This window comes from Erinaceus europaeus, chromosome 2, assembly GCF_950295315.1.
Source record: "Erinaceus europaeus chromosome 2, mEriEur2.1, whole genome shotgun sequence".
NCBI classification, from domain to species: Eukaryota; Metazoa; Chordata; class Mammalia; order Eulipotyphla; family Erinaceidae; genus Erinaceus; species Erinaceus europaeus.
The window spans coordinates 14,968,253-14,981,414 of record NC_080163.1 but is presented as its reverse complement, the minus strand read 5'-3'; the positions used below and the strand labels follow the sequence as shown (position 1 = coordinate 14,981,414).

Below are 13,162 nucleotides of genomic sequence, written 5' to 3'. Positions count from 1 at the left end.
TCTTCACAAATCCTAGAGGTAAGAAGAGAGTGGAATGGCATATTCAAGTACTAAAAGAGAGGAAATTATAGCCACGGGTCTTGTATCCTGTAAAATTATCCTTCAAATATGACAGAGAAATAAAGATCTTCTCAAATATCTAAAAATACCATCAAAAACTCCATCTGAATGGAGCCCCTCAAGAAAAGAAGAAGCAGAGTAATGCATGTCCTTTTTTTTTTAAGATTTTTATCTCTTTATTAATAAGAAATGTAAGAGAGAGAGAGAGAACCAGACATCACTCTGGTACATGTGCTGCGGGGGAGTGAACTTGGAACCTCATGATTAAGAGTTCAATACTTTATCCACTGCACCACCTACTGGACCATGGAATACATGTTCTAAAGGAGGTGAACAGCAGTGGACTAGAACTAAGAATATAATAAAAACAGGAAAGAACAATAAAAGAGGAAAAAGGAGGGAATTAATGGACAAAGTGGTTCTATCAAATGTTGTTTAATCAAGACCAAATTTAAAAAGTCTTTTTTAAGTGGTCTGAGAGGTGGCACAGTAATAAAGCTTTGGACTCTCAATCATGAGGTCTTGAGTTCAATCCCTGGCAGCACATGTGCCAGAGTGATGTCTGGTTCTTTCTCTCTCCTATCTTTCTCATAAATAAATAAAATCTTTTTTAAAAGGTCTTTTTAAAAAAGATATGTTAGTTATTACAGTTATGGTAACCACAATACCAAGCAAGGAACAGAGATTTACAGACAATACAAGAGAAATGCATGAGGACCTCATCACAGAAACCCATCTACAGAAAATGACAGAAATAAATGGGCAAAGAATCAACAATTTATAACAAACTCACAACAAATCATAATGGATGTAAATAAACCACAGATAGCAATAATCACCCTAAATGTGAATAGCCTAAGTTCACCTGTCAAAAGGCTCAGAGTAGCTAAATGGATTAAAGGACAAGATCCCATCCATCATATGTCTTCAGAAAATACACATCAAAAGAAAAGAGAAACAGAAGCTTACTGTAAGAGGCTGGAGCAAGATGTTCCAAGCTAATAACTCAGGAAAAAGGGGTAGGGACAGTTATTCTGTTATCAGATGAAACAGACTTTCTGGTAAAGTTAGTAAGCAGATACAGAGAAGGACACTACATAGGAGTAAATCTATGGATTTAATATTAACCAAAGGATTAACCTAACAAGAAGACATAACCATTGTAACTAAATATCCTTCAAACTCAGGTGCACCCAAGATATATATAAAACAAATACGGACCTTAAGGGAGATATTGACAGGAACACAGTAATAGGAGGAGATTTTAACACGCCACTCATAGCAAGAGCGACAGATCATCTGGACAAAGAGAAAGATCTCTAGGGAAATAGTGGCCTTAAAGGAAACCCTAGAGGAAATAGACCTAACAGATAATACAGAACTTTCCATCCCGAAAGGAATGAATACACATTCTTCAAGTCCACAAAGACAGCCTAAATGAATAGGTAAATATTAAAATCATGAACTGCATCTTCTCAGACCATAATGGTACAAAGCTAGGAATCAACCACAAAAAGAAGAAACTGCCCCCAAAGTCTAGAGACTAAACAACATGCTTCGGAACAATACATGGATCACTGAAGAGATCAAAAAAAAATAAATTGAAATTTTCCTCTATACCCAATGGTGCACCCGACTGAGTGCACACACAAGGGTCCAGGCTCAAGCCCACGGTCCCCACCCACTGGGGGGAGGAGGGAGAAGCTTCACAAGCAATGAAATAATGCTGCAGGTGTCTCTCTTTCCCTTTTCCCTCCCACTTCCCACACAATTTCTTTGTAAATAACATATATATATATATATATATATATATATATATATATATGTTATATACACACACACACATATATATACACAAAATTATCACTGAAAATGAAGAAACCAGCAGGGGTCAGGAGGAGCACACCAGGTTAAACACACATAGTACCAAAAGCAAGCACCCCTGCAAGGATCCCAGTTTGAGCCCCTGGCTTCCCACCTGCGGGGGGGGGGTTGCTTCACAAGTGGTGAAGCAGGTCTGCAAGTGTCTATCTTTCCCTTTCTATCTTCCCCTCTCGTCTCATTTTCTCCCTGTCCTAATAATTTTTTTTTAAATGGCCATAGGAGCAGTGGATTTGTAATGCTGGAATAACCCTGGAGGCAAAAAAAAAAAAAAAAAAGAAAGAAAAGAAAAGAAAAAAGTGCTACTGAGCTGAAGATGGGCCCCAGATCTCATCAAATCGATGTGATCAATATCTATACACCAGTCAACAATACCTATATACCTTTCCCATATTTGGGAGCTACTTTCTTCCCAGATCCAGCTTTCTGGTCCTTTTTCCAGCCATGACAACATCTCCCCAGACAATAACTTGGATCCACCTGCATTTCATATTTCTGGTTCAGGGGAAAAAAAAAACTAATATAGCCTCAGGCCCTTTGGAAATATAACTAAAATTTGCCTACTCACCATCTACAAAATGGAGACACCCCCCCCCCCCGCCCCAACTCTTCATCAGCACTATTCCAGCCTTTAAGTTCATGATTAGTCAACAACTTCTTTGGCTTTATATGTTTACTCTTTTTTCAGCCACCAGGTTCCAGATGCTAGCATGATGCCAACTGGACTTCCCTGAACAGACAACCCCACCAATGTGTCCTGGAGCTCTGATTCTCAGTAGAGAAAGAGAGAGACAGACTGGTAGTATGGATCAACCTGTCAATGCCCATGTTCAGCAGGGAAGCAATTACAGAAGCCAGACCTTCCACCTTCTGCATCCCATAATGACCTTGGGTCCATACTCCCAGAGGGTTAAAGAATAGAAAAGCTATTAGGGGAGGGGATGGGATATGGAGTTCTGGTGGTGGGAACTGTGTTACCCTGTGGTTTTGTCAATGTTTCCTTTTTATAAATAAATAAAAAAGAAAAGAAAAGGGAAGAAAAGAAACCAGCTATCTGACCCTATGGATATAGCAAAAGCAGTTCCAAGAAAGAAGTTCATAGCAATACAGGTCCACATTAATAAAAAAAAAAAAAAAGAGAGAGAGAAATTATTAATTAGTAAATCATCTAACAACTCAACTGAACCAACTAGAAATGAAACAGCAAACAGACCCAACAGTCAGTAGGAGACAAGAAATAGTTAAAATTGGTGCAGAATTTAAATAGAAAACAAAGAGACCATCAGGAAGATTAATGAAACCAGGAGCTGGTTCTCTGAAAGGACAAATAATATAAACTACTAGCTCTACTTACTAAGAGAAAAAGAGAAAAAGCTATGGTAAAATCACTCAGAAATGAGAGAGGAAATATTACAGCAGACAAGGCAGACACAATGGATTATGCAAGAGTAGTGTGGATATTCATATAAATAAATGAAATAAATTTGATGACTTAGAAGAAATGGACACATTGTTAGCCACGCCAAGTGCTAACCTTGACACAAAGTAGAGGGGTCCGGTGGTGGGTTAAGGGCACATGGCAAGAAGCCCAAGGACCAGTATAAGGATCCTGGTTCCAGTCCCCCGCTCCCCACCTGCAGGGGAGTCGCTTCACAGGTGGTGAAGCAGGTCTGCAGGTGTTTATCTTTCTCTCCCCCTCTGTCTTCCCCTCCTCTCTCCATTTCTCTCTGTCCTATATACAACAACAGCAGTAACAACAATAACAAGGGCAACAACAAGGGCAAAAAAATGGGCAAAATGGCCTCCAGGAGCAGTGGATTTGTAGTGCAGGCACCGAGCCCCAGCAATAACCCTGGAGGCAAAACCAAAACAAAACAAAGTAGACAAACTTAGCAGGCCAGTCGCTAGTGCAGAAATTGAAACAGTAATCAAAGCCTCCCCAAGAAGATACACTATGACCATTCCTCTCATTATAAAAGTGAAGATTTTACTTCAGATAACCAGCTAACGGGCTGAAGAGAAAAGAAGCTGAAGCAATCATAGAAACAATTCAATTTTTACAAAGTTGAAGGATTTGATAAAAATGTAATTGAAGAGCAGGTTATCTTCTGCTATACAAAACCACTGCCACTGTACAAATGAAACTACAAAAGAACATATGAGAAAACGTATGTAACAAAGACAGGAAAATGCTAACAACAAGACAGCAAATGATAGGTAGTTTTCAATGCTTGGAGGAGTTTTTTGTTGTTGTGATTGCTCTATTTTCTCCTTTCTTTCTTTCTTTCTTTCTTTCTTTCTTTCTTTCTTTCTTTCTTTCTTTCTTTCTTTCTTTTTTTTTTTGCCTCCAGGGTTACTGCTGGGTCTCCATGCCTGCACTACCAATCCACTGCTCCTGGAGGCCATTTTTTCCCATTTTGTTGCCCTTGTTGTTGTCCTTATTGTTATATGTTGCGGTTGTTGCTGGACAGGACAAGAGAAATAGAGAGAGATGGGGAAGACAGGGAGGGGAGAGAAAGATAAACACCTGCAGACCTGCTTCACCACTTGTGAAGCGACCCCCCCCCCCCCCCCCCCCCCCCGCCACCACCCAATATACTACATGACTGGCCAGCGTTTATCATTTATTACTGCTCTTCCCAGTCCTCCTAGCACACAAAGCATCTTAAGTACTCATTACCATTTACTACTGGCTGAAGTTCAAGGAATCCAGTGAAATCTCAGTGGATAAAACCAGATAAAAACAGTGCTCCTGAGAAGAATGACCTGAGGGGGGTCGGGCGCTGGCGCAGCGGGTTAAGCGCACACGGCGCAAAGCGCAAAGACCAGCGGAAGGATCCCGGTTCGTGTCTTTCTCTCCCCCTCTCTCTATTGCTCTCTGTCCTATCCAACAACGACAACATCAATAACAATGATAATAATGACCACAACAATGGTAAAACAACCAGGGTTACAAAAGGGGGAAAAATGGCCTCCAGGAGCAGTGAATTCGTGGTGCAGGCACTGAGCCCAGGCAATAATAACCCTGGAGGAAATAATAATAATAATAATAATAACCTGAGAATTAAAGGCGGTAGCATGATTTCTTACCAATGGGCAATGCCAGTACAGACAATGAAGTGGACAGGGTTATGTGAGGCCTACACAGTAGTCTCTAGGGCCCGAAACAGCCCTAGATCACCTACAACTCAGAGTGTCACCATGCAAAGGGCAGGAATATATTATGCAAGCTTTTAGAAGACAAAACCTTAAAAAATAATAATAATAAAAATGTCTTAAAGACAAACAGTACCCCATAAGTTCTTAACAAGGATGGAACACATATGCCTGAAACAGACCTCAGGAATTCCTACAATTGCTTAATCCACCTCTGATTAAGTCCTCAGCCAACAGGACATTTCTCAATCATTAATTGCATCTCAGGGACTGGAGAGATAGCACAACCATAACAGTTCTGCAAAAGACTTCGGTACCTGAGGCTAAGTCCCAGGTTCAGTCCCTGGCACCACCATAAACCAGAACCAAATAATGCTCTGGTCAAATACTCTCTATTTGTCTGTCTGTCTCTTTTACTCACTGCATATCTCATTAAAACAAAGGAATTAAAAAATTGAATATAGAAGTATAATGAATAACTTATAGCCGTATAATCATAACTTAAGCATAAATGTAACTTAACAGTTGAGTGAGTTGTTGTGAAACCATAAACCACATATAATATGCCCAGTAAATGCCCAGGGGATAACAGGCTTTCAGTAAATGAAAACTAACTGTATAGATGGGAACACTGGCTCTGATGTGAAATGCTTTTTGACAACATCAACCAACACTGTTTATATAGTTATTTATTGATTGATTTATTTTGTTGCCCTTGTTGTTTTTATTGTTCAGGGGCTTGAACTGGGATCCTTTCACTGGTCCTTGCGTTGTGTGCCACATGCACTTAACCCGCTGCACTACTGGCTGACTCTTAACCAACACTGAATAAAAAGAAAACCGTAAATTCAATACTTTATCCTTCTCTATTTCCTTATACACACACACACACACACACACACACACACACACACAAACACACAAACACACCTCGAATATGTAGTGCCTTAAACCAAATTACTGGTGTTAGATGATACAATAAAGAGTATTTTAAATGTTTTAATTTTAAATAGTCAGACAGATCATTCTCAGTAGAAGATAATTTCATTTATAGCTATTCCATATTAAGAAATGTAACAAAAAGTCAAATTTACAAAAAAAAAGTCTGATGAGCTAACTGTACACGTGGACTCATGACAGTATTACTTTAAACATACATTTACAAACCATTTGGAGTAGAGAAAACTGAGTTAAAACATTAGACGGCAATTTATCAGAAATATAGATAAGGCAAATCTGAGATAACAAACTAAGCAACAGTGTGAATCTAATTTAGAAAGATCCAACTTAAGTACAATCTTAAAAAACAATTTTTAAAGCAGTACTCCTTTTTTCTTTTTAAAATATGTTATTTATTAATGAGAAAGGAGGAAAGAGAGAAAGAACCAGACATCACTCTGGTATATGTGCTGCTGGGGATTGAACTCAGGATCTCATGCTTGAGAGTCTAATGCTTCATCCCAGACCACTAAAGCAGTTATTTAAATATATATATATACAAATATATATAAACATATATATATTCCCTTTTGTTGTTCTTGTTTTTTATTGTTGTAGTTGTTATTGTTGTTGCTACTGATGTCATCATTGTTAGATAGGACAGAGACAAATGGACAGAGGAGGGGAAGACAGAAAGGGCAAGAGAAAGACAGACACCTGCAGACCTGCTTCACTGCCTGTGAAGTGACTCCCCTGCAGGTGGGGAGCTGGGGGCTCAAATCAACTGGGATTCTTACCCGGGTCCTTGCACTTCGCGCCACGTGCGCTTAACCCACTGTGCTGCCACCCAACTCCTTAAAGCAGTATTTTTTCAAACTATTTTTCTATCAATATGTGTTAAGATGGAAACTACTACAATTATCTCCGATTCAGAAACACTATGACAACATATATATATATATATATATATATATATATATATATATATATATATATATGTAAAACAGCTAAGTAAAACAGCTAAGATACAGGTAAAGTAGTAGCTCACCTGGTAGAGCACACACCATGAGTGACGACCCAGGTTCAAGACCCCAGGCCCCACTTATAAGGGGGGAAGCTTCACAAGCAGTGGAGCAGTGCTACAGATTATCTCCTCCTTTCTCTGTCTCTCCCCTCCCCCTTAATCTCTCTTTCACACTATCAAAACAGAGAGAAAAAAGAGAGGATGAAAAAACCGGCCACCAGGAATGGGAGAGACACCCACCCAAGCACCAAGCACCATCAAAGGCCTGATGGCAAAGGAAAAAATTTTAAGACATAGGAGTCGGGCGGTAGCGCAGCGCTTTACGTGCACCTGGCGCAAAGCACAAGGACCAGCTTAAGGATCCCGGTTCCAGCCCCCAACTCCCCACCTGCAGAGGAGTCGATTCACAAGCGGTGAAGCAGGTCTACAGGTGTCTTTCTCTCTCTCCCTCTCTGTCTTCCCCTCCTCTCTCCATTTTTCTCTGTCCTATCCAACAACGACATCAATAACTGCAACAAAAAAACAAGGGCAACAAAAGGGAATAAATATTAAAAAACAGTTTAAAAAAGTTAAGACATGGCTGTGTACTAACATTTCATTTTGATTATAAATATAAACAAATACTGTAACTTTTCTCAAGTGACTTATGTAAAATGAGAATTATTCCATTAGAAGTAATAATTGATAGCAATTTCGGTGTGCCATGGACCCTTGGGTAGCCTCATGCAATCTAAGGACTCCTCAGAATACTGTTTGAAAGTGCATAAAATTTATAGATGTAAAGAAAAAGTTTATGTACGATCACAAAGTAAAGCAATTCTGTGAAAATTCAGTTCTAATGACAGACCATAGTTCTAACCCACCCACCCCGGTTTAAGGACTTAACATAGAAGACAAGTATTAACTTAAGAAAAAGCAATTACCTTTGTCTAAATATCCTATACATACTAGTCTCTATATTTCTATCATTAAAGACGCTCATAGGAACTTACCAATGTTAAAACATAATTTGATCTGAAGATTGTATCCAGGGTAGAATACTTAGAAACTATTCTTGTGGCATATGCCAGAAGGCAGCATCTTCTAAATATCATTTCATCTGCACAACATGAATAATAATAATAACAATAACATTCCAATAATAAATCTGTAACATTGACTTCCAGGAAACTCTCCAAAGATCACATAAACTTGCACACTTCCTCTCTTACTCCAAGGGCTCATGAGCAACAGTGGACTAGATTGAATTTCTCTGATTCAAGCACACCACATATACACACACACACAGTGGTCAATATGCTTCCAGATGCAATCTAGGAACTATTTTCTTTTTTTTTTATTAATTTATTTATTCCCTTTTGTTGCCCTTGTTGTTTTATTGTTGTAGTTACTATTGATGTCGTCATTGTTGTATAGGACGGAGAGAAATGGAGAGAGAGGAGGAGAAGACAGGGGGGAGAGAAAGAGATACCTGCAGACCTACCTCACTGCTTCTAAAGCGACTCCCCTGCAGGTGGGGAACCCTGGCTTGAACCAGGATCCTTACACTGGTCCTTGCACTTTGTGTCACGTGCACTTAACTCGCTATGCTACCGCCCAACTCCAAGGAATTACTTTTTTTTTAAATTTTTTTAAAAACTTTATTTTCCCTTTCGTTGCCCTTGTTTTTTACTGTTGTTGTAGTTATTATTGTTGTTGTTATTGATGTCGTCGTTGTTAGGACAGAGAAAAATGGAGAGAGGAGGGGAAGCCAGAGAGGGGGAGAGAAAGATAGGCACCTGCAGACCTGCATCATGCCTGTGAAGGGACTCCCCTGCAGGTGAGGAGCCGGGGGCTCGAACCAACCGGTATCCTTATGTGGGTCCTTGCACTTTGCGCCACGTGCGCGTAACCCACTAGCCGACTCCCAGGATCTACTTTTCTGTGGGTTGTCTCTGTAGTCTATAATTGAGGAACACCTAATGGTTAAAGCTGTCTGATAACAAGATCTAAGTATTTTAGTAACTAAAGTTACCCTACCAGTTAGAACCACTATTTTAGGGAAACTGTAGAGTAAATAAACATGTCCTCTAGCACAGTAGCTGAGTGATTTCCAATCAGTTCCAGCAGAAAAAATAACTCTGATTTTAACTTTGAGAAATGAACATCACCTTGAAAAAATATTAGAATATTCTGTTTTTAAAACTATCTTGTTCAACAAACTTCTACCACTTGATTCCCAAACTGTAGGATACTACAGAATTTAAAAGAAACACTGGTGGCTGAAAAAAGAGTTAACATATAAAGCCAAACAAATTGTTGACTAATCATAAACCTAAAGGCTGGAATACAGAAGCCAGACCTTCCACCTTCTGCACCTCATAATGACCCTGGGTCCATACTTCCAGAGGGATAAAGAATAGGAAAGCTATCAGGGGAGGGGATGGGATACAGTGTTTTGGTGGTGGGAATTATGTGGAGTTGTACCCCTCTTATACTATGGTCTTGTCAGTGTTTCCTTTTTATAAATAAAAAAAAAACACTGGACATTAAATAATGTGAAAACATGTAATAATGTAAAAAACAATACATAGTAAATGCATAAGAATTTCTTGACTTTCTTCTTTAAAGAAAATAAACTAGGCGAGAAAGGGTGCCCCCTCCCCATTAAAATAGATGCCATTTGGAGAAGTTTTTTCTAATTTTTAGAGAAAATGGTCATGAACTTTCCATCCCTGCACACATGTATATATATTTTTTAAATGCTTTTAATTCATAAGGAAAAGAAAAGCGTGTTGGTTTTGGTCACTTGTTTCCTAACCATAGCAAAGACATACATAGTAGCCAGTGAGCCTAATTCATAAATAAGTTTTCATAAATCACTTTCATGGCTTATCAACCTAAAAAAATTGGTCAAAGGGGCTATTTTTAAGACTTCTAAAATAGGGCTGGGGAAATAGCATAATTGTTATGTAAAAGACTTTCATGACTGAGGCTCTGAGATCCTAAAGTCAATCCCCAGCACTACCATTAAGTCAGAGCTGATCAATGCTCTGGTCTATCTCATAAAACAAACAAAGCAGTAAGTAGTTAATCAAGAGTTTTCCTTAAGATTAAAAAAAAAAAAAAACCTTGAAAACGTAAAAGAAATACTAGCTTTAAAAATATTGTAATTCCCACCTACGATAAGTTTGTTTAGAATTTTTATGACAATGGTACATAAATTATCTATTACTTTTGCAAGGTGTATGGGGCTTTTGGGGGGTGGTGGTGGTGTTTGTTTTGCTTGTTTTATCTCTGGAAGAGGATCAAACGTTTTTGCCTAGCCTTTAGGCCCCAGATTACCACCACTGAGTAAAACATAGCATCCCAATGTAGCAATTCAACCAGAAGTTCATTTCCATCGGAATTTTGTGCTAGTACTTGCCTCCCCTTTTCGACACTGACGATGACTCTTAGGCTTTTCCTTCAAGAACCAAAACTAAGAATTAACTAGACTCGAATTAGGCAATTTACCTGGACTGTTCAGTATCCCCCCCCCCCAACACAGCCTTGAATTTTCCCTGCCATTTTACTTCTGTTTTTCTCCCCCTCTCCTCCCCCCAGCCCGCCCCATGGAAGGGAACGCTAGCCAAACTGCTCTCTAACCTAGAAAGCCTTGCAGTCCACTCTGCAGGTGTGAATAAGACTTTGCATTGATAAAGGAAAACCTTGGGGGCACGACAAACCCTCAGAAAGGCGGTCGGATCGAGCCCCCTGTTCCACCTGTGCCCGCCGGTACTTCCTTTCAAAAGAAATTATCTTTTATTTATCTATTAGGATAGAGACAGCCAGACATTGAGAGGGAATGGGGAAGACAGAGCGGGAGAGAGAGACACACACACCTGCAGCCCTGCTTTGCTTAGGGGGCAAAGCTTTCCATCCCTGCAGGAGGGGACGGGGAGGATGAGGGGAGGTGGTGGTGCTTGAACCTGGGGTCCTTGCGCATTTTAACAGGTGCGCTCAACCAGGTGCGCCACCAACCCGGGTCCCTGCAGGTACTTCCTGTTCGCCGACATTTACAAAAAATAAAAATAAAAAATATAAAAAAATGAGGGGGGTAGTTTTGGGGAAGGAGGGAGAAAGAAAGAAAGGTCCCACAAGTCACCCTTTCAGAAGCTAAACATTAACTTTCCTGACCGCGGCTGCCACCCAGGAACCACCAAGCCCAAAGGCTCTGCCCTGGGCGCAGGGCTGCAGGCAGAAGCAGCAGCGTGTTGCACCTGTAGGAAGAGCAGGGGCCCCGCGCCCAGGTGACATGGGGAGCAGGTGTTCCCCAGCCCTGAGCTCTCCCCCACCCCACCGCCCCTGCCCAGCACGGGGCGCCCCAGGACCAAAACCCCCGGAGACAGCAGCACCCCGCGATGGGACGTGGCAGGTGACCAGCCCTCCAGCCTGGGGCTCATCTCTCCCAGACTTACCTCGAAACTCCGCGCCGATCCAGGTAGAGAACCACGGGCCTTGCCCTCTCTCCCGCCGGGCCAGCCCCGCCTCGCGCCCGCCAACACCCGGGGCGGACGACGCGCGGAGCAGCCGCCTCCTGCCAACGACTCGCCCCAGCGAACTGGAGCCCAGGCTGTCGGTCTCCGCAGGTCCAGAGCGCGACCCAGCGCACGGAGCATGCGCACTCACCCCAGCGCCCGCGGGCCAGTCAGGGCAGTGACACCTGCGATCAACAGGTCCTCGAGGCCCCGCCCCTACTCCCGCCCCGCCTCCTCTAGAGCCCGCCCACACGCGCACCCAGCTGGCTCCGCCCCCTCCCTGTCCCCCACCCCACCCCTGGCCGCCACCGCTGGCGATTTCCTCGCTTCCGGGACCCGCAGATGTGTATTCCCGCGGGGATTCAGATGAGGAGCGCGCGATCCTGGAAGACTTACTCCTCCCGGGATCGAGATCCCGCGAGAGCTGCAGGTTGGCGCTTGCCCCTTAGGCGAGGAGCGCCGAGCGGGTGCTGGGCAGTGCGGGCAAAGGTGGCTGCAGGTTGCCTCAGTGATGGGAAGGGAAGGTGGCACCGCTGCTACTCCTGTGGAGATGACTGTGCTTGCACGCTTGGTCCTTCATGCGGTGTTTTGTAAACTCTGGAAGGCGGATCCACCCAGGATTGGGTTTTGAGTTCAGTGTTGTTGTCACCTGAGAGTGGAAACAATGTCTGCTTGCAGTTGTGTTGGCTTCCCCTGGCTCGGATGCATTTATTATTCCCGAACTGGCTGCTACGTGACTGCTTAACAAAATGAAACGAGTTGACCCGGTTAATGGTTAATTGTGCTGAGAAGAATTTGGCTGCCTCCTTCGGAGTGTGCTTTCAACCGGGTTTCAAAGCCACTCTTGGAAACTGGGCTTGACTTTAGTTTCGCAATGAATGATTTCTTTGGATGGGAGAAAAAGAAGAAGACGAAGAAAAAAAAAAATTCGCCATCTTTTGTACCAAAATTTCCTCTGAGTAAATGTGGTTTTGAAACTCATCCCAAAGCTCGAGCAGAGATTACAAAAAAAAAAGGGGGGGGGGGTTCAGTAAAGAGTAGGTAGTATTAAACATTGATTTGAAGAAAGAATGAAGAAAAAACATTCAGGGTTGGTATGGGCAAATAGTGCTTGAGTCTGAAACTGTGAGTGAGTTTATTATGTCCTGTGTTCCCTTTACCGAGTCAGATTCTGAAGGATATGCAATGACATTTAACACTGAGTTTCTGCTTTCAAGAAACTAAAAATCTTTGGAGGAGGGAGATTACATTTAAAAAAAAAAAAAAAAACAGTGACACCATTAACTTCCCACTTGATTTCCCTGGTGCCACTTTATCCTTGTCTACAACTACCTCTCTGCTGAAGTTTAAGTACTTGCTCTGCCTGGCCTCTGTGTGCTCAAGCACTACATTTTCTATTGTGGTTTCGTCCTACTCCTCTCGAACTATCTCTTCCTGGACCAGGTGTTCTGGTCTTTCAGATACATAGTAATCTTCAAAGCAATAACATCTTCATGTAAAATCAACAGTCACCTTAAGTATGCCCATAATTAACACCAGTATCATGTAATCCCTTACTCTTGTTGCTGTAGCTCTCCCCACTCATGTGGGACCTAGCCCATTT

The 13,162-nt window shown here is 41.8% G+C and overlaps 1 protein-coding gene across 1 annotated transcript in view; it reads right to left on the bottom strand.

Moving 5' to 3' along the window:
* USP53 (ubiquitin specific peptidase 53) overlaps positions 1 to 11,804 on the bottom strand; it is an 83,963-nt gene extending 72,159 nt beyond the window's left edge. The window contains exon 1 of the mRNA XM_060177107.1: positions 11,500 to 11,804. Coding sequence (XP_060033090.1) covers positions 11,500 to 11,700 — 201 coding nt within the window. The 5' untranslated portion in view covers positions 11,701 to 11,804. The remainder of the gene's footprint in view (positions 1 to 11,499) is intronic.
* Between the last annotated feature and the right edge of the window lie 1,358 nt (positions 11,805 to 13,162).